Source organism: Protobothrops mucrosquamatus, unplaced genomic scaffold (assembly GCF_001527695.2).
Source record: "Protobothrops mucrosquamatus isolate PMUCROS unplaced genomic scaffold, P.Mucros_1.0 scaffold261, whole genome shotgun sequence".
In the NCBI taxonomy this organism is placed as follows: domain Eukaryota; kingdom Metazoa; phylum Chordata; class Lepidosauria; order Squamata; family Viperidae; genus Protobothrops; species Protobothrops mucrosquamatus.
The window spans coordinates 15079-35320 of record NW_015386608.1 but is presented as its reverse complement, the minus strand read 5'-3'; the positions used below and the strand labels follow the sequence as shown (position 1 = coordinate 35320).

The 20242-nt window shown below is 41.3% G+C and overlaps 2 protein-coding genes across 3 annotated transcripts in view; one reads left to right on the top strand and one right to left on the bottom strand.

The window, feature by feature from the left end:
• Nucleotides 1-2965, bottom strand: part of DNAJC17 (DnaJ heat shock protein family (Hsp40) member C17) — a 29392-nt gene extending 26427 nt beyond the window's left edge. Inside the window, exon 1 of the mRNA XM_015814531.1 lies at nucleotides 2820-2965. Coding sequence (XP_015670017.1) covers nucleotides 2820-2897 — 78 coding nt within the window. The 5' untranslated portion in view covers nucleotides 2898-2965. The remainder of the gene's footprint in view (nucleotides 1-2819) is intronic.
• A 235-nt stretch (nucleotides 2966-3200) lies between these two features.
• ZFYVE19 (zinc finger FYVE-type containing 19) lies at nucleotides 3201-17607 on the top strand. 2 transcript variants are annotated; one of them, XM_015814529.2, is made up of 12 exons: nucleotides 3201-3281; nucleotides 4096-4242; nucleotides 8140-8261; nucleotides 8766-8819; nucleotides 10447-10607; nucleotides 11228-11373; nucleotides 11590-11704; nucleotides 13111-13317; nucleotides 14877-14950; nucleotides 15265-15360; nucleotides 16317-16471; nucleotides 17255-17607. In XM_015814529.2, the coding sequence occupies exons 2-12, from the start codon at nucleotides 4189-4191 to the stop codon at nucleotides 17325-17327; spliced, it is 1257 nt and encodes a 418-aa protein (XP_015670015.1). In that variant the 5' UTR covers nucleotides 3201-3281; nucleotides 4096-4188; the 3' UTR covers nucleotides 17328-17607. The 2 variants fall into 2 exon arrangements, with proteins under 2 accessions (XP_015670015.1, XP_015670016.1); XM_015814530.2 differs by lacking the exons at nucleotides 8140-8261; nucleotides 8766-8819 and adding exons at nucleotides 6116-6237; nucleotides 6742-6795.
• Nucleotides 17608-20242: the final 2635 nt, after the last annotated feature.

The window sequence follows — 20242 nt, the reverse complement described above, 5'->3', positions numbered from 1 at the left end:
CTTAAACTAATCCCATGCTGTCGTTAAGCAAGGACGTTACATGGTCGTCCATTTGTGACCTCCTGCCAGCTTCCCTGCTGACTTGCTGAAGGACTCTGGCAAAGAAGGTTGCAAATGGTGACCATGGGATGCCGCAACGTTGTAATTGTAAGCCATTGCAATCATATGACCACTGCAACGCCAAAACATTTACAAAAATCGGTCCATTTTCTTGAGAGGGAAGAGTCCAATTTTCCCATTTCTTCTAGAACTTGGCATGGAAAGAAGAATTAACAGCATATCATAAATATGTGTGGGAATAAATATGTGGTACTTGTAGAGCAGTGTTTCTCAACCATGACAATTTTAAGGCATGTGGACTTCAACTCCCAGAATTCCACAGCCAGCAATGCTGGCTGTGGAATTCTGGGAGTTGAAGTCCACATGCCTTAAAATTGTCATGGTTGAGAAACACTGTTGTAGAGGGATTAGAAAGAGATTCCAAAAAGTAAGCTGTTTGCTCTCTTGAAGCAAATGTAGTGTAAGTAAGTAATAGCGTAGCAATGCAATTGTGCTAGCAGCTCGAGGCTGGGAGTTGCAAGCACACTTTGCAAACAGTTTCAGAACTCTCTTGGAATCTCTTTCTCTCCAAGATGGGGAGAAGGGGGCAGCATAGGAGGGAAAGGAAAAAAAACACAGGTCAGGCATAGAACGCTACTGACTATAATGGTGACCACATGACTGAAGGTCATAAATGGTCATGAAAATACTTTTGCAGCACCATTGTAACTGCAAATGGTCAGTAAACAAGGACCATCTGTATGATCATGATATAACAATTCAAAGCAAGCATTTAATACTGGAGCGAATGTGAATCTCTATTGTATAGTCATATACATCCTCTCTTTCAAACTCCATCAATCACACTATTGTTCTTCTTCCACTATCTTAGTTTTGTTTTGTTTTGGAAAAAAAAGTGTTCAATTGTTTTAATCAGTGTTCTATTGTTCTAATTGTCAGTGAGAGTTGTATGTGGCCCAGAGCCATGTTCAATAAGATTTGGGTGGAGTGGTGTTATATATAAATTTGCTAAATAAATGTCTTCCACTGAGACCTGGATCAACTATAGCTTTCACAAGAATACTGATGTCAAGTGCAAGGCACCATAATCTTCAGGAACACGAGGCCATCACCCTGCAGTTTTGACAAGGTAATATTGGGTTTAGCCCTGTTCCCATGCTCCCAACTGCTAACATCTTCTCCACAAAGTTTGTCCTGGGTCTTGTTTCTCAAGCCCTCTAAGACAGGGGTCTCCAACCGTGGCAACGTTAAAGCTTGTGTACTTCAACTCCCAGAATTCCTCAGCCAGCAAAGCTGGCTGAGGAATTCTGGGAGTTGAAGTCCACAAATCTTAACGTTGCCACGGTTGGAGACCCCTGCTCTAAGGCAGGGCTTTTCAACCTTTTCACCCATTGTACCACTTTTAGGATATGGCAGTATCCGAGTACCACCAGTCGCCTAGCAAGGTGTCAAAAACTTGATGACCCCCCCCAAAAAGGGAAAAAGTAATAAAGTACAGGTAGTGCTCGACTTACAACAGTTCGCTTAGTGACTGTTCAAAGTTACAATGGCACTGAAAAAGTCCCCCCCCAAGGCACAGCCGAGCAAGACACCTGCCTGCCCACCCGGTGGTGCTCTTCCTCTTGTCCGAGGTTTTCATTGTTGTGAGCATTTCTGTTGAGGATTGGCAGCAGGGGTGGGGTGTGTGTGTGTGTGGTTTTTATTCCCCCCCCCCCCCGTCTGCTGGGTGGTTGCAGCAGATTTTGGTCACTTCACATGATCCTGGAACACTGTGACCCTCATAAATATGAATCAGTTGCCGAGCATCTGAATGTAAATCACAAGACCCTGGAGATGCTGTAACATTCCAGCTGATCGGCGCTTCTTCTGGGCTCAGCAGAAGCACCAGGATCAGCGCTGAGCTCCAGCTGGAGCCTGGCGCTGATCCTGGCGCTTCCACTAAGCCCTGACAGCCCCAAAGAAGTGCCAATCAGCTGGAAAGCGGCACTGATCCTGGCGCTTCCGCTGAGCCCCAACAGCCCTGCAGCTCCAGCCATCTCTCGCTCAGGCTTGTGCGGTGCTGCCACCGGTCCAGCTCATTCCCCTCTCCCACTACCACTTTTCTACGATGGTCGCGTACCACCTGCCAGGTGCCAATGTACCACAGGTGGTACCCGTACCACTGGTTGAAAAGCCCTGCTCTAAGACAGGGGTCTCCAGCCGTGGCAACGTTAAGACTTGTGGACTTCAACTCCCAGAATTCCTCAGCCAGCAAAGCTGGCTGAGGAATTCTGGGAGTTGAAGTCCACAAGTCTTAACGTTGCCACGGTTGGAGACCCCAGCTCTAAGGTGCAACCAAATATTGGCACAGGAAGACAGGAAAACCACCAGCATACGGAGAAACTAATAACCCACAAAGAATCCCTCTACTGGTTAATGGACGGAGTTCTGGCACATTTTAAACAGGTCTGCTAACTAGCCCGTTATTCCTGTAGTAAGGACCGTTTTTTCACTCCGTGGGCCGTTTCCATGTGCATTGGACCGCGATCCCCGTTTGCCCCGGCCAGTCACAACTGGGAATGATGGAGCCCCCAGCTTCAGACACTGGGCCCTAAGAGCTCATTTATCCGCGGAACATCCAGAGAGAGATCAATACGTCTGGTTTACGCAGGGCTTGTAAAACCAAAGCCGTTTCAGAGCGTACGGTGCTTCTTCGGACCGCCTCCAACGTCTATCAAACGGGCACGGTTCCCCATCCCCCAGCTGGGGGCCTTCCTAACCTCTTTATCCGTCGCTTTCTCGACCACTCCCAGAAGCGCGTAGAGGTCCAACTCCAGCAGTTCTTTATCGACCGCCATTTCCCTCCGACTTGCTTCTTCTTACAGTTCCCGACCGGTATGATTCTCTCGAGCTTGCTCCCTTCCCCCTCCCCCGCTCCTCCTTTGCCCCGGTAGCGATTTGGCTTCTGGGAAAACGTGGACTTTTCTCTTTAGAACGTCTCTTCTCCAGACGGAAGGCGGGAGTCGGGAGAACTACAACTCCCAGCATGCCACGGTCGGCCCTCGTCATCGTGATTCGATTAGAACTTTCCGGAGCCGCGATTGGACAAATCGTCGAAACCCCCAGCAAGCGCTGCGTCAGGGATAGTGGGCGGGGAAGAGTCTCTAGGAAATGTAGTCACAGAGCAGAGCTGTGTTGTATTTGCCTGTCACCCATTTAGACCCCAGGGTCGTAGAAGGGCTGTAAGTATAACACCTGCCGTCGCTTGCGGTAAAAGGAGCAGTAGCCAGACTTTGAAAAAGGCAGAAAAAAGCCTGTTGGATTAGATTAGACTATCGGATTATCAGTCTAAATTACCCTTCCTTTCATAAAGTTGCCTTAATCTTTTCCTTTTTCGTAGGCATCTTGGGGTAACCTTCCCAGTTCAACTGATGTGTTGTACCCCAACTCTGATCATTCCCAATGTGATTGTAGTTTTCCATAGCTAGCTGGACACGGTGGGAATTTGGTCCGCATCTTTAGAGGTGACAGGTTTGAAAAGTTGGTTATAGGGGAGTCGGCTGATTTGTTTCCCTAATTCACCATGGCAGTCAATGAAGAAACGAAGGGGAGGGGGGAATTCAACAGTAAACATGTATCTTTTCAAAACAGTTAATGTAACGGTCATAAATGTTGACTAGTGTCTTTTTTTCCCCCCTTTCAATAAAGTTTGTGCTGTTTTATTCTTTTGTGAACAACATATTTTTTGGAAGAGACTATGGGTCTGCTTCTGAACATTGTAAAGATAAAATGAATTACAGGAATTGTTCTAGTTAAGAATTAGCGAAATTAGGATTAACACTTTTGAAAGATACTGGATTGGGAAAGCCTAATCCTTGAATTTTTGTTTTTTCTCTGATTTTAATTGTTATTAGGTAACCAAATGTATAGTAAGATTGTTTTTATTATGAAAGCAAAATCAATTACCAGTATCACTTCTTTAGTAGATCATGTTTTCATTGAATCATTATCAGCATTTTATATTTCACTCTTATTCTTTGTTCTATCTCTGAAAAGTGAACCATGGGATAGCTGCTTGCAGACAAAATAGAATCACGTCCCCACTGGTATTTTTTGTGAAAACTCTAAGAAAACAACTCAGCTAGCATCATGGATAACAGGTGTTATGGCTGTGCATCAAAGTTTACTGTCTTCAAGAAACAGGCAAGTTTTTCTTCAGTACTCAGTGTCAGCACTTGCAAAAACTGTACTTGGTAAATCTGTGTTGAGAGAAATGCGATCTCATACAGTAAAATGTAAAAATGTAGAATTCACTCAGATTTTATGCTCATGCTTCAGATTCATGCTTCTTTTGGTTTCTGTAATCAGTTTTAGATATTTTAATATTTAGTTATTTTAATATTTTACATTTTATTTGTTTGTATGGATTTTTTTGGTTCTATATACTGCCCAGAGTCTGTTGGAGTTGGACAACTATAACAAATTTGAGTAAATAAATAAATGATGGATGCTAAGCAAGTCTCTGCCTTTCAGGTTCAATTGTTTGATTGTTTTGTTTTTCTATAATAAAATAACCAATAAGGATTTTTTCCTTAAAAAGTCCCAAAAGATGGTTCTGGTTTCACTTTGAAAAGTGATCTGTCTACTTTGATGCACAGTGAATAGAGAATTCACATATACTCTTTAAAAAAATGAATTAAATAAGGTATATGAAATACAATGATAAACTCATATATTAATGCTAAAATATTCACAGGGAAAAATGTGTGATGCTGATGCATGATTGCATGTCATCTTTTTACATTATTGAATGAAAAATAACTTAGATTTTGAGAAGTGTTTTAAAGCCCATTACTGCTTTTAAGAAGTTCTCCAGTAAATACTGATGTTTTATCTGCCAGTGCATCACTGATGATGTTTTATCCATCTTAAAACTAGGTAAGAACTCATCAATGGGGCAGGGGAATAATTTAAATAATAGCATATGACACCAACTTCTTCCTAAGGAAAATATGAAAAGACTTCTGCCCAAAAATGTCTAAGTCTTGGAGAATTTTGATTAGCTAATTATCACTATAACGTATGACGTGATACCTAAGCTCTTTGGTTTTTCCTTCTCTTTGTTTATTGTTTGTATAGCTGTTTGCTTGTTTTGCTTGTTAACTGTTTCAATATTTCTTGCCATTAGTTGTTTTAAAAAAATAGTAGGATATAAACAGAATAAAATAAATGATATAGTATACAGGTATTACATTCCATGCTCTTGCATGTCAGATGTGTGCTTTGAAGGGACCTGGAGGAAAAACCTTGTTTTCATATTGGCTTTCTACAACAAGAGAACTCAGTTTCACGCTTGCTTGCTTGCTTGCTTGCTTGCTTGCTTGTTCACTCATTCATTCATTCATTCATTCATTCATTCATTCATTCATTCATGCATTCTAGCTGTCCATCTCACTTTTACATGGTCTAGGCCAGAGATAGGCCACATTGGCTCTTTTATGACTCGTGGACTTCAACTCCCAGAATTCCTGAGCCAGCATGGCTCAGCTTGGAAACCCCTCCCTTTCCCCTCAGCATGGCTGACTCGGGAATTCTGGGAGTTGAAGTCCACAAGTCATAAAAGAGCCAAGGTTGCCTACCCCTGGTCTAGGTAGTTTACAATAAATCAAGATAAAATACATAAAATATACAATATAAAAAATAAAAGTAAAACATATAGCAGTCGGGCATAATCTAACCAATCACCCACACAACCAGGAAATGAGCCCTAACCCATGCCCAGGGCCCCTGGCTCAGGCACAAAGACCCACACTTTCTTCTCCAGGAGGCCTTAATCGGCCAGGAGCAACATGAATGTAACACAAGACCCTATCAGTCCTGAGGACCCTGTTCACTTTCTCAGGCCAAAGAGGATCAAACTCCCTCCAGATAACCAAGCTAGGCCCAGTTCCAGTAACCACCACAGTATGGAAGTATCTCCCTGGATGAATCTTATATAAGAAGGAATTTTCCAGTCATCCTGCGGCAGTCTGCTTAAAAGTGCTTTTCTCCATTGATTTTTTTTTCCCTCTCTCAGAATGGTTGCAAGTGTTGTGGTCGAGGATTTTGCTCAAGCTGCCTAGGATTCAATGCCATTGTTCCTCGTTGTGGGGACACTCAGCAGAAGGTTTGCAAGCAGTGTCATGGAGAGTTAACAAGGTAAGAACAGAACTGAATTCTGATCCAAGTGATGGACTGACAAAATCACAGAACTCAATCAACAGCGACTTGCCACTTTAGCATTCTGTGTATTAACTGCAATCCACACAATCGTTTAGGAAATGTACTACCATATTCCTTACTCGACAATGCTAAAAGATTTTTCTGGGCAATGAATTCTGGCATTAAGTTCAGATGCTTATTGCCCCAGGGTTTCTCCCTTATTTTGAGGGGTTTGCATAAAATCTATCAAATCTCATGACGCTTAAGGTGCCTGACTATGTGTCACATAAGGAATGTAGGTGGGGTTGTGCTATATATAATACTAATGTACTGTACAAATGGTTATTAATGTATTTATTTTGCACATATTCTGATTTCCAAGTGTTAGAGGGATATATTCAGTTAAATAAAACACTGGTAATTAGTCCCAAATAGGTTTATACATTTTATAACATAGCAGTTTTAGCCTCTGTTTTATGACATTCTTATTTTTCTTTTCAGCGGACCATCTAAGTCAAATTCAGCTAGATGGTCTCCACCAGAGAACTATAAGAAGTGAGTTCCAATAATCAGAAAATTAGTTTTGCTTCATGATCTTTATATATTTGTAAAGCAAAGTATACATATGTGTGATGATGAATCACCAGTGGCCGTAGCCATTTAATAGCTATTTGTTAAATTCTTTTATTTGTTAAATTTCTTTATTTGTTAACAGTTCAAAAAATGTAATTCCTTTCTCAAAATAACTAGATTAGGACTTTTCTCACTATATATCTTGTTAGTTGAAAAAAAAATCCAAGAACCCCTGATCAAGAAGCAAGCACCAGTGATACAAACATTGACAATAATATGAAAATCTAAGAATAATATGCATACACTGAGGGCCATATATCTAGGATATGTATGACAGTTTAATATTGTGATACTGAAAACTTGTGCATTAAAATCACTATTTGTGATGTCACCTGGAATGAATCTGTTATGAATGCTTAACTGAAGGAACCAAACAAGGTTAAGCCCATTGTCTTCTAATGGCGGTGGAGCAGAGTTTAGCAACTAAGAGATTTCAGCATAAGAGTAATTTTTTTAACTCTGGCCAGTCTATACATCCAGGAAAATGAGGGTATCAGAAGTGATTGCCAATCCTGATACAATCTTCCTTCTGAACTTCTATGGTGGAACAGTGGTTAGAATGCAGTATTGCAGGCTAACTCTGCCCACAGTCAGGAGTTTGATCCTGACCAGCTCAAGGTTGACTCAGGTCGATAAAGATGAGGACCCAGATTGTTGGAGGCAATATGCCGACATTGTAAACTCTCAAAGAGTGCTGTAAAGCATCATGGAGCGGTATATAATTCTAAGTGCTATTGCTATTGTTATTCCTGTCTATAAGGACTGATCCATTCACATGTGTTTGGACGTTGCTTGATGAGTCAGTGCTGTTTTATTTCAGTGAAACATGAATGAATTTGGCAAACATCTCTCTGTTTTTATGTCTTGCAAGGCTCACGTGTAATTTGTCACTTGATGCCCCAGTAATTAATCTNGGGCATAATCTAACCAATCACCCACACAACCAGGAAATGAGCCCTAACCCATGCCCAGGGCCCCTGGCTCAGGCACAAAGACCCACACTTTCTTCTCCAGGAGGCCTTAATCGGCCAGGAGCAACATGAATGTAACACAAGACCCTATCAGTCCTGAGGACCCTGTTCACTTTCTCAGGCCAAAGAGGATCAAACTCCCCCCAGATAACCAAGCTAGGCCCAGTTCCAGTAACCACCACAGTATGGAAGTATCTCCCTGGATGAATCTTATATAAGAAGGAATTTTCCAGTCATCCTGCGGCAGTCTGCTTAAAAGTGCTTTTCTCCATTGATTTTTTTTTCCCCCTCTCAGAATGGTTGCAAGGGTTGTGGTCGAGGATTTTGCTCAAGCTGCCTAGGATTCAATGCCATTGTTCCTCGTTGTGGGGACACTCAGCAGAAGGTTTGCAAGCAGTGTCACGGAGAGTTAACAAGGTAAGAACAGAACTGAATTCTGATCCAAGTGATGGACTGACAAAATCACAGAACTCAATCAACAGCGACTTGCCACTTTAGCATTCTGTGTATTAACTGCAATCCACACAATCGTTTAGGAAATGTACTACCATATTCCTTACTCGACAATGTTAAAAGATTTTTCTGGGCAATGAATTCTGGCATTAAGTTCAGATGCTTATTGCCCCAGGGTTTCTCCCTTATTTTGAGGGGTTTGCATAAAATCTATCAAATCTCATGACGCTTAAGGTGCCTGACTATGTGTCACATAAGGAATGTAGGTGGGGTTGTGCTATATATAATACTAATGTACTGTACAAATGGTTATTAATGTATTTATTTTGCACATATTCTGATTTCCAAGTATTAGAGGGATAGATTCAGTCAAATAAAACACTGGTAATTAGTCCCAAATAGGTTTATACATTTTATAACATAGCAGTTTTAGCCTCTATTTTATGACATTCTTATTTTTCTTTTCAGCGGACCATCTAAGTCAAATTCAGCTAGATGGTCTCCACCAGAGAACTATAAGAAGTGAGTTCCAATAATCAGAAAATTAGTTTTGCTTCATGATCTTTATATATTTGTAAAGCAAAGTATATATATGTGTGATGATGAATCACCGGTGGCCGTAGCCATTTAATAGCTATTTGTTAAATTCCTTTATTTGTTAAATTTCTTTATTTGTTAACAGTTCAAAAAATGTAATTCCTTTCTCAAAATAACTAGAGTAGGACTTTTCTCACTATATATCTTGTTAGTTGAAAAAAAATTCCAAGAACCCCTGATCAAGAAGCAAGCACCAGTGATACAAACATTGACAATAATATGAAAAACTAAGAATAATATGCATACACTGAGGGCCATATATCTAGGATATGTATGACAGTTTAATATTGTGATACTGAAAACTTGTGCATTAAAATCACTATTTGTGATGTCACCTGGAATAAATCTGTTATGAATGCTTAACTGAAGGAACCAAACAAGGTTAAGCCCATTGGCTTCTAATGGCAGTGGAGCAGAGTTTAGCAACTAAGAGATTTCAGCATAAGAGTAAATTTTTTAACTCTGGCCAGTCTATACATCCAGGAAAATGAGGGTATCAGAAGTGATTGCCAATCCTGATACAATCTTCCTTCTGAACTTCCATGGTGATATGGTGGAACAGTGGTTAGAATGCAGTATTGCAGGCTAACTCTGCCCACAGTCAGGAGTTTGATCCTGACCAGCTCAAGGTTGACTCAGGTCGATAAAAATGAGGACCCAGATTGTTGGAGGCAATATGCCGACATTGTAAACCAGTGGTGGCGAATCTATGGCACGGGTGTTTGTAGGTTGCTTGATGAGTCAGTGCTGTTTTATTTCACTCGGAGCCCTCTCTGTGGGCACACGTGCCGTTGCCCCAGCCTTGCCTCCCCCCACAACCCCCTCCTCACCAGCAGCCCCCCTGGAGGAGAGTCGCTCCTGAGCGTGGCCCACGCGGAGCAGTATAGCCAAGGACATGGCAGCCAGACAGCATAGACAAGATTCTGCCCTCATGCCCCATCGCACACAGTTGATGCTGCGGGGCACAGGCAGAGGGCATGGCCGCCATGGCGCTGCTGGGCGATCTGCGGAGGGCCCTGGAGGCGGTGAGTGGCCCTGCGGGCAGGCGGGGTGGGGGCGGGGTGGGGGTGGGGCAGGGGGTGGAGTGGAGGCGGGGCCAGTTTTTGGGCACTCTGTCTCTAAAAGGTTCGCCATCACTGTTGTAAACTCTCAAAGAGTGCTGTAAAGCATCATGGAGCGTTATATAATTCTAAGTGCTATTGCTATTGTTATTCCTGTCTGTAAGAACTGATCCATTCACATGTGTTTGTAGGTTGCTTGATGAGTCAGTGCTGTTTTATTTCAGTGAAACATGAATGAATTTGGCAAACATCTCTCTGTTTTTATGTCTTGCAAGGCTCACGTGTAATTTGTCACTTGATGCCCCAGTAATTAATCTCTGTGTGTGTTTCTCTCTCTCTCTCTCTCTCTCTCTCTCTCTCTCTCTCTCTCTCTCTCTCTCTCTCTCTCTCTCTCTCTCTCTCTCTCTCCCTCTCTCTCTGTATGTGTGAATCAAGTCTTAGAGAAGCATTTCTGGTAATCCTGTTAATTCACACAGGACTTCTTTTTGCAGGCGGATTGCAGCTCTTGAAGCCAAGCAGAACCAGACGCAGAGCCCTAAGAAAGGCTTGGTGAAATCTCAGAGTCAGACAGACTCCAGATATCGAGGGCTATCAAAAGAGGATAGGATTCTAATGGAGAGACTTGAGAGGCTCAAGAAGGCAGCAAGGCCTAGTGAGTTGCTCATATTTTCACGCTGTGGTCTGCCGCAGATAGAACATAAATCAGAGTTCAAGAAGAAAATTCTTAATGTTTGGTTTATACATGCAAACAGAGAAGCTGTCTTACTTATGCTCTGGAAACAGTTTCTAAAAGAAGGCAATGTGAGCACCAATACCTCAGTTTTTGCTTCCATAGTAGATTAACATTGATCATGTTAGATTAGATACATACATTCTCTTCCTTCCCCCCCCCCCCCTTAAATTTTGGTTTAGAAGTGCTTAATGTTGGGCTCTTGCTATTCTTTAAGTTTGCACTTCGTTCTGCAGATGTTTTATTACTGGGCTGAGTAACATCATCAGTGCAGGGGGAGTGGAGAGGACAATGCAGTAATTTTTCTGTTCACAGGGAAAAGATTAGGTGTCCTTTTCTGAGCAACTTGCTATTTAACAGAGATGATTTTGGATGGGTGCATGGTGAGGCCAGTATTGATAGTTCCATAACCCTGAATCAACACTGCCAGTTTCCGCATTTTAAAATGTGCCATTTTTGCCATTGGTTTTTTAATGTATAGAAATAATTTTATGCTTCTTTTGGTCACTATTAGCAAATAAATCTGCTTTTAAATTGTGCAGAGTCTATTCCATCCCAGGGGGAGATAGAATCTAGGCTGGCAGCCCTGAAAGCTGACTCTGGAAGACCCGTTCCGACAGCCCAAGAGATGGAGGACCGTTTGGCAGCCTTGCAAGGCAGAGCACTTCCATCTGCAGCCCCCAGACCCGTAAGCTACCATTGCTTAAAAACAGACCTTTCCCAGAGTTTTTGTAGCCAGAGAAAATGATTGAAAATCGCCTGGCCATTTTGATTTGCCTCCAGATTGCAATGTTTAAATGGGACAGAAAGGAAAATCATTAATATATGGACAGTCGTTATTTTTAACTGTATTTCATTTAATTTAATTACATGTAATTTCCTATACTTCTCTTGCTTTGGTCAGGTATACCAGGTCTCCAGCAGTAAGACCCAGGCTGAGCAGTCAAATGACTTGCTGAACCAGATGGCTGAAGAAGTCACCATTGATGAGAGTGGAGGCTTCACAGTTACATCTCAAGGTTTCTCTTTAGCTTTAATATGGATTCTTATTTTTGATGTAGAAATGGAAGCAAGTAGGTCCTGAAATCTCATACAACAAAGTGCTCCCCCACACTGTTCTTGACCAGCGGGCTGCAAAGATGCCCCTTCCAGAGTCCTTGCATTGCTTCCAAAGCCGCCTTCTTAGCACCCAGTTCAATTTTGGTGAAGAATTGCCACTAAAATCCTCCGGTTTCTATTTGTCTTCAGATTTTGTTGAGCTAATGTCACTATTTATTACTGGAGGAATAATTGTCTGTTCAGTCTCTGCTTTAAGACATTCAGTAAGAAAATATAATCTACCATCTTGTGCTCCATTATCAAAGAGCACTTCACTGTCAAAACCTTTTTCCTAATGTTCATCTGAAATCTGCATTTTCCTCACATGTTTATTATATGGTTCTTGCATTCAGGGAAGTTAGAGAATAAATTACATTTTCTTCAGTGTGTGACACCCTGCCAAGATATTTGAAAAGTGCTATCATATTAATACTCTTACCCCCAAACAAGGCAAAATCTTTCTATAGGCTATAGCGATATAGGGATTCTTGTTTCCTGCCTTGTTTGACATAGTCTTTTTGAGTGCTGAATGCTGAAGAGGATGAAAACTCTTAGATCAGAGGCTGGCTGAAGATTTTAAAAATGCTACTCAAATTTGCATAGGAAAGACAGAAGAGACTGGTGAAGCAGCTACAAACCTTTGAATTATCTCATGTCTTTTAAAATCTTCTATTCAAGTTATTTATTATGAGACAACTAGCAATTGTGTGAATAAACTGACTCCAGTATGATTACACTGTGGCATAATTAAGAGTGTTTAGACTAGACATGTCAAACACAAGGCCCGGGGGCCGGATGCGGCCCGCGAAGTGGTTTCATCTGGCCCGCGAAGCCATCCTGGAAACAGTGAGGGAACGGCCCCCGCTGCCTTGGCCCTGGCCCAGGCCAGCTGGGAGCCAATGTACAATTTTGTGGTGGCCATCTTGGCACTTGCCCCGGTGGACCATGCCTTGGCTCTTGCCCTGGTCCCACTCCCTTCTGCCAGAGACCCTCAGATCTGTCCCACTCCTGCCCAGGCCCCCACAGGCACTCTTGACGCGAATGCTGCAGAACTGGCCACGCCCACCCAGTAGGCCACACCCACTCCATCCATGCCCACCCAGTAGGCCACACCCACTCCATCCATGCCCACCCAGTAAGCTGCACCCGCTCTGGCCACACCCACCCGGCCCCCCAAGGGCAACCGCAATGCTGATGCGGCCCTCAGTGAAATTGAGTTTGACACCCCTGGTTTAGACTGTGACGTGTTTTATTTTTGGCCAATTATTGTAATGGCTGAGTGATTGTGGTGCAGCTGTGAATTCACTCTGGGTTTTTGCCGTTTCAGAAGTGAGGACACAGAACTGGAATGATTTAAATCAAACAGATGGTACCGCGGCCACTTCAGATCTTTCTCTTAGGCAATTGGAGGAGGAGAAAACTAAACTACTGGCACAGGCTGCTGCTGAACTCAGGGAGGAGAACACCAGAGAGGAAAAGATTTTGGAAGTGGCCAAGCGATTGGCAGTGTTAAAAGGCAAAGATCCTGAGACAGGTATGCAGCCAGCAATATGCGTATCAGCTGAGGAAGACTTTAGTTTATTTGCCAACAAATCTTGGTTGGCTAATAGGAAAACATCCAAGTCATCATTCTCAGAAGAACATCTATTTCCTGGTGCTAGGATTTTGGTTCTTTTAAAAGCAAGTAATTCATAGGTATTGATAGCTGGGAAGAGATGTTAACGGAAACACTTTGTTTGTTTCACAAGCAAAACTGTGAAACCAAAGCTGTCTTTGTTCCAGCGGGCTAGACGAACAGGGTACATTCATGGGGTTTCCCCAAGCCTGGCACCGGCCTATGGCACTGCTGAGCAGCTGATGGGCCTTTGGGTCCTTTTGTTTTTGCTTTTCAAAATCTCGGTTCTGATTTCTGCAGTTATCCTGATGAAATATCAGCCTAATCATTGTGGCACAACTGATCGGTTCACTGCTGTTATTGTCTATACCAGGGGTAGGCAACCTCGGCTCTTTTATGACTCGTGGACTTCAACTCCCAGAATTCCTGAGTCAGCATAGCTGACTCAGGAATTCTGGGAGTTGAAGTCCACGAGTCATAAAAGAGCCGAGGTTGCCTACCCCTGGTCAATAGGATAAGTCTATAGGACTTTCAAATGGGAGGTTCTGACATTGGGTTAATCCTTCACAGGAGGTTTCATAGAGGCCCCCTCCACTTTAAAGTTTATCCATTTTTACATCTCAAGTATACTTTCCTTAAAACAACCTTGCTTCAATATTAACTGCTACTGGTAGTATTGCCTGTCTGATTGTCCCACTGGCATATCAGCAGCACACTAGCCTCTTATCTCTCATGAAGCCAAGGAACTAAAAAAAAACTGAGGCTGCCCTTTTTCTTTTAGTAGAAACCTAATATGTAGAAATCAATTTATGAAGGTTTTGTTTTAAATTAATACATAATAATGAATGGTTATATTGCAGATAAGCTGCTGTGAGTGGCACACGTATAATGAGCTCCCAGCATTAATAAGTTGGATTAGCACTGGCAGTGGAAAAAGACAACCCTCTGATGCTTAGCAATCACACTGGCTTTGAGAAGGTGGTGTCAGAAGTGATAAGACAGCTCCTGAATCCTCTCAGAAAGCAAACTTAACAAAGCACATTTGAGGCTGAAGGAGATCAATTACTGAGGAGAAAAGGATGTATTTTTGAGAAAAGGAGCAAGGAGAACGAAGATGAGGAGGATGGCCTACTGGCTGCCTTGAGGGACCAAAGAATATTGCTTGTATATCAGATGATGGAATGGAGACTACTTGTGGATCTTTCAGGACCTTCCAAATCAGAAGTGATAGAAGCTGGGCTGTCACTTATCCTCTCTTCTGCTTTATAAGGACTTGAAAGATTAAGGGTCAAATTAATCCCACTGCAATGGGAATAATTTATGGAAGGCCTAAATTAATGAATGGGAGAATTTATGGAAGGCAAGACAGTATGTTGCACAGCATGATCTGTGGATGTTTGCAGTAACATGAAATGACGAAAAGCTACCTTTATGAAATCATGATTATATCTTCAGTTTTATTTTTCTTTCTTCAACAGTTACTTTGGATGATTACAAACTTCCTAATAGTGATGAAGAAGAGGAGGAAGCCATCCAGAGAGTTTTGAAACAGGTATCTTACAGCTGGCGTTACTTCTGCAGAGTTAATCTGATAATCTTTTACTTCACACCCAAGCTTGATTTTTCCCCCATGTATTAACCTTTTTAACCTTCTGAGTGGGTTCAGAAGATAAAACTTTGTTTTGTAAGTTTTGCAGCTAAGTAAGGATTTGAAACTCAATGCTTATTTAGATGGTAACTTGCTACACCGAAAATTAAGAGTAGAAGGAAGCAGCCTCTGAGAGTAGTTGTTGCTTGAAAGAGAGATGAATGGCAAATAAATTTAATAAATAAGCTTATTATATATGCTATTTTTTTTGTTACCAGCTTACTGAGGAGGCAGCTCTGGATGAAGCAAGTGGTTTCAATATTTCCCCAAATCAGTCTGCAACGGTGCAGTCGAATTCCACTGAGAAAACCAAGGTGAGCAACATCCCTAGATACATACATGCAGAGCATTGTGAAGCTAGTATCTTCAGGACTGCAACTAAGGGCCAACAAAAAGTTAGTCAGATCCCTCAAATTGTGTTTCTTTAGGATTATCAACTGTCTCCAGATGCCAGGCCAAAGAGCAAACACCTTATCCTGAAACTTAAAAGACAAATGGTTTCTCCAGGGCCAACTTGCCCCACACTTTACACTTACCCATCATTTTGTAAAGGGCTGGCCAGTTTCTTTACAGAATTGCCAGCAGCCTTCCAGGTTTGGACAGTAGAGTTGATTTTCACATAAGCAAGGGAAAGTGAATGGGAATACATTTTTTTTTATTTCCAGGCATTAAAAACTGGTACATTTCAGTTATCCAAAGAATTATTATAGGTATTCTAGTAATCCTACAACTGCATTGGAGGGAGGCTATGTAGAGAGATGCCAGCCTTGAACCAGGGCATCTTAGCTTAGAATGCTCATTGTTTTTCCAGTCTTAAGTTATCAAGTCTGGGTATTTGCTTATCATACATTTGAAATACTTACACAGCACTTAGCTAGATTACCTCTGAGTAGATAAACATAGCATTAGAAAGCAGAGTTCCTGAACTTTCAGTTGTTCTATGTTCTTGCCTCTGATTTTGGGTTCTTAGCCTATATCCTCTTAAGTGCCCAGCTCATCTTTCTCCATCCTACCATATGATTTTTTGTCTCCAGATCCATAATGCATTTGTTTTTGAATGGAATAAAACGTGAAATTAGAACATCTTGTAAAATGCCCGCTAATGTTACACAAATAGCTACTTCAGAGATAACATTTTGGGTTTCATTGATGAATAGATTTAGAGGAAATGTATGGAATACGACAGTGATGCCTATTTCCACACCTATCCTTTAAAACAAGGAGGAACTCTTATTATGAATTTTTCATAATGTGGTATCTCCTCCATTAGGCACAAGCTTCAGTTGTTGCTAAACATCTAATTTGGCCTACCAAAACACCAGACAGTGATGAAGAAGAATTACCCTGGTGCTGTATCTGCAATGAAGACGCCACTGTGCGTTGCCACAGCTGTGATGATGACCTCTATTGCCAGCGCTGCTTCAGGTAACAGGCAAAGTGTCATTGGGTAAAACACAACTTCTATTTCTTTAGGAAACACAAGGACTGAAACAAAGCTCTTGAACTGAAGATACCATAAATGAATCAGCATAGTTGGCAGAATGTATAGTGTTAAAGCTACAGACCCTAGCTCCGTGGTGGCGAACCTATGGCACGCGTGCCACAGGTGGCATGCAGAGCCCTCCTTGTGGGCACGTGTACCATCGCCCCAGTCCTGGGCCTTCAGCTCGGTTTTATAAAACCTTTTCGCTTTAGGCCTCCGCCGCTGTATGCACACACAAAAAGGTTCAATCAATCAATCAATTTCAACTTCTCGTGGGAAAAAAGATCTTGCAAAGTTGGAACTGATTGATTGAACTTTTTAGTCCCACCCAGTCTGACGTTACCACCGCAGCCACGCCCACCCAATGGGCCACGCCCACCCAGCACCCAACGATACATAAGTGGGTTTTGGGTTGCAGTTTGGGCACTCAGTCTCTAAAAGGTTCGCCATCACTGCCCTAGCTCTTGGATCCTATGAGGAATTCTCTTTAGGGTAGCAGTCTCCTGTAGCATTAAAATGATTCTCCCAAGAGATGGGGAATCTCCCAGGTAAGCACTGTGAGGAGAAGAAGGGGTGCAATTGAAAAGGGAAATTGCCGGAAAATACCTTCATATGTCTGTCTCATATGTCAAAACTTGGTTACTTTGCTTACAGTTCCCGACTCTCCTGATTGGCATAGCCAACTTTTGGTAAACACTGGCTAAATTTTCTGTTTTGGTTTTTAGGGAAAGCCATGATGAGTATGATTGGAAAGAGCACAGAACATCTGGCTATCGTCCTCCCCGCCAGCAAAAATGAGCCCAAAGAGCATGATGGGAAAGGTCTGAAAAAGACATTGGCCAAAAATGTTTTCCACTGCGCATCAGCTGGGCTACAAAAATCAACTCTGGAATATTGAGGAAGGGCAAAGCTATACTTCGCAAGAACAAGCAGTCGCAATTAAGTTAAATAAGACGCTGGAGCTGGTTTATTTTGTGAATAAGCCATGGAGAGTGATATGGAAGGTTATTGCGTTCCTGAGGACTACGATTAGTGGAGAAATATGAATATTTAAAAAAGTATTAAAGTATATGAAGAAAATAATGTAATGAAGTTGTGCTCTGTTTCTCTGCTACAAAAAAATTAGGGCCTTATATTTCTGATTTTTAACAACTTATCAAAAAAAATTAAGTCACTTTAAAAATTATGTACCGTTGTTCATTCCTCAGGAAAATCTGTTGCTTTAGGCAGTCCATGGACATTCCTGGGGTGGCCTAACTGGGTTGAGGTTCACATCTGCATCATACACATTCTAGTATGCCATTGTCACTCCTTACCAAAGATCATGAAGTGTTTGGGCCTTCACAAGGTATGGAAAGTCTTTGCAGAGACCAAGCCAAATGGTTAGTAAAGGTACTATTTCAGGTTGATATCTGTAGAAGGGCTTCTGTCTGCTTATGCTGATCTCATAATCAATTTCATGGTTTCTTAAGCACCCACATTCACTCATTTTTCTTTCAGTTATACCAATCGTCCGTTGAAATGCACATGGAGGCAAGGCGATTGATTGAAATGTGGGTGCTTAAGAAACCATGAAATTGAGACTTCCTAGATACTTCATTCCTGAAACATCATTTTTTTCATTTTAGGTGTACAGTATGTCATTCCTCTCCTCACTGTCCGATTTCACTAGAATTGTTCTTCCTGGAGCACTTGGTGGAGAGAATTATGTCCACTTGCCTCTCTCCTCAAGGTTTAAGGCATCAGGAGGAATGAACAACCAGCTATTAATTCATCCCATTGCTACCTAACTAATGTTCAATGTTGGCCTTATGTTACATATCCAATATAGGGGATAGATTCATCCTTCCCTGGGATGGGGGAGGAGCCAAGATGGCTCTTGATATCCTTCCAAATTCTCTTGACAATCAACCATAACCCTTACGCTGCTGTTGTTCTTTCCTCATCTTGTCATCTCTTATGTATGAGAGGTTCTCTATGGGTATAGCTTATAGAACACAATGGGATATATGTTTTGTTAGTGATTTGTTTCTTGTTTTAAACTTGGGAATCAGCAGAAATTATCTCCATAAGTGTATGATTTTCAGTTTACAATGCACTTTCAATTTAAATAATTAAATTAACAGTCATATTCTTTTTCATTTTATTTAAATTTCATTGTTCTATCTATTTTTAAAATCTCTTTATCCCCTCCCCTCTTGTGATAAGGCCCTCAGTATGTTCCTCAAAGACTGAGGCAGCCCTTAAAATGGATAGTTCAGATGACAATCTTACAAAATAATGTTAGAGTTTACATTCGCCTTTATTGCTTTGCTTTTCTCCAAATTAATACATGAACCCATATGGCTGAAATTATTCTACATATCTGAATTTAAGGCAATAAAATGACTTTTCTTCCCAGACTGACAGCTCTGCAGAAACTGAATTTCTTTTCTGCTTTAAGAAGTTACAATTGTGTTAATCAATATAAAGGACTAATAACCCCCCCCCCACACACACACACTGGCATTAATTTATGTCTATCAACAGCTGATCTGCAACTGTATTAATTTCCTCACTCAAATTTTGTCCTTTGCATGTAATTGTGACTTAGATGAATTAAAGGACAACCTTCTATGCCAACTCATGAATTTGGCGAGAATCTCAATGCAATCATATATGAACAAAGAGATTCATTCAAATTGTCTCAGGTTCTGTGATAATTGCAGGATAAATAGATCCAGTAATGCCAGCACAATTTCCAGCATTGTAGTAATATACATATCACCAGGTTTGGATAATTTCCAAAGGTAAAATAAATATTTCAACAGGAAGTAAGTTTTAAGTTTCACATAAAAATGGCAAAGATTTAATTGATGATTCTGTATTGGGGAATAATGGAAACTTTATAATGTGGAAACTATTTTGAAAGTTAATCATTTACTTATACATTTAAGCACATTACAACACTAAAACAATACCACAAAGATTAAATCAATGAGCAAATAATTGAAATCCCCCAGGAAACCAATAAATAAACCTTCAGAGGAATCAACAATAATTATACTGAGTTTTGGAAAGTTCACTCAGTTATAGATTGATATTAAAATATAACAATAACATGTACAAGGGAAGAAGAAAACAATAAAGCACTGCTGTTCCTGGCAAAAACCTACCAGCCCCCAAAGAAAAACAGGAATCATCTAGAACAGGGGTTCTCAAACAGGATTGCTCGCACCCCCTGGGGGTGGGAGACGATATTCCAGGGGGTGTGAAAACATGGGTTTAGAAGTTTCAAAATTATTGTGTATATGCATAATTCATTATTTAAAAATTTTGTAAGTAGTGCAAAAATATATCAGAAGCGTTTTAGGGGTGCGGGGTATAGAAAAGGTTGGGAGCCACTGATCTAGAATATACAGTGTAAGAACTGCAAATAGCCACTATGTAGGACAATCAGGGAGAAGACTAGCAGAGAGTATCCATGAATACCAACTAGCAGTCAGAAGACATTTTGAAAACTTAATTTCATAACACACGGACAGATTCAACCATAGTTTTATTTGGGAAACTGTGAGCATCCAAGATTAAGCCAAGTCCAAAAATATCAAGAGAATTCATGGAAGCCTGGAACTTAGACAAATCGGCCATCAACAGCACGTGGAGATAAACAACATCTACACGCCATTCAAAAGAGACAATCAAAAAGCCAAAAAGGAATCAAACAGACCTCC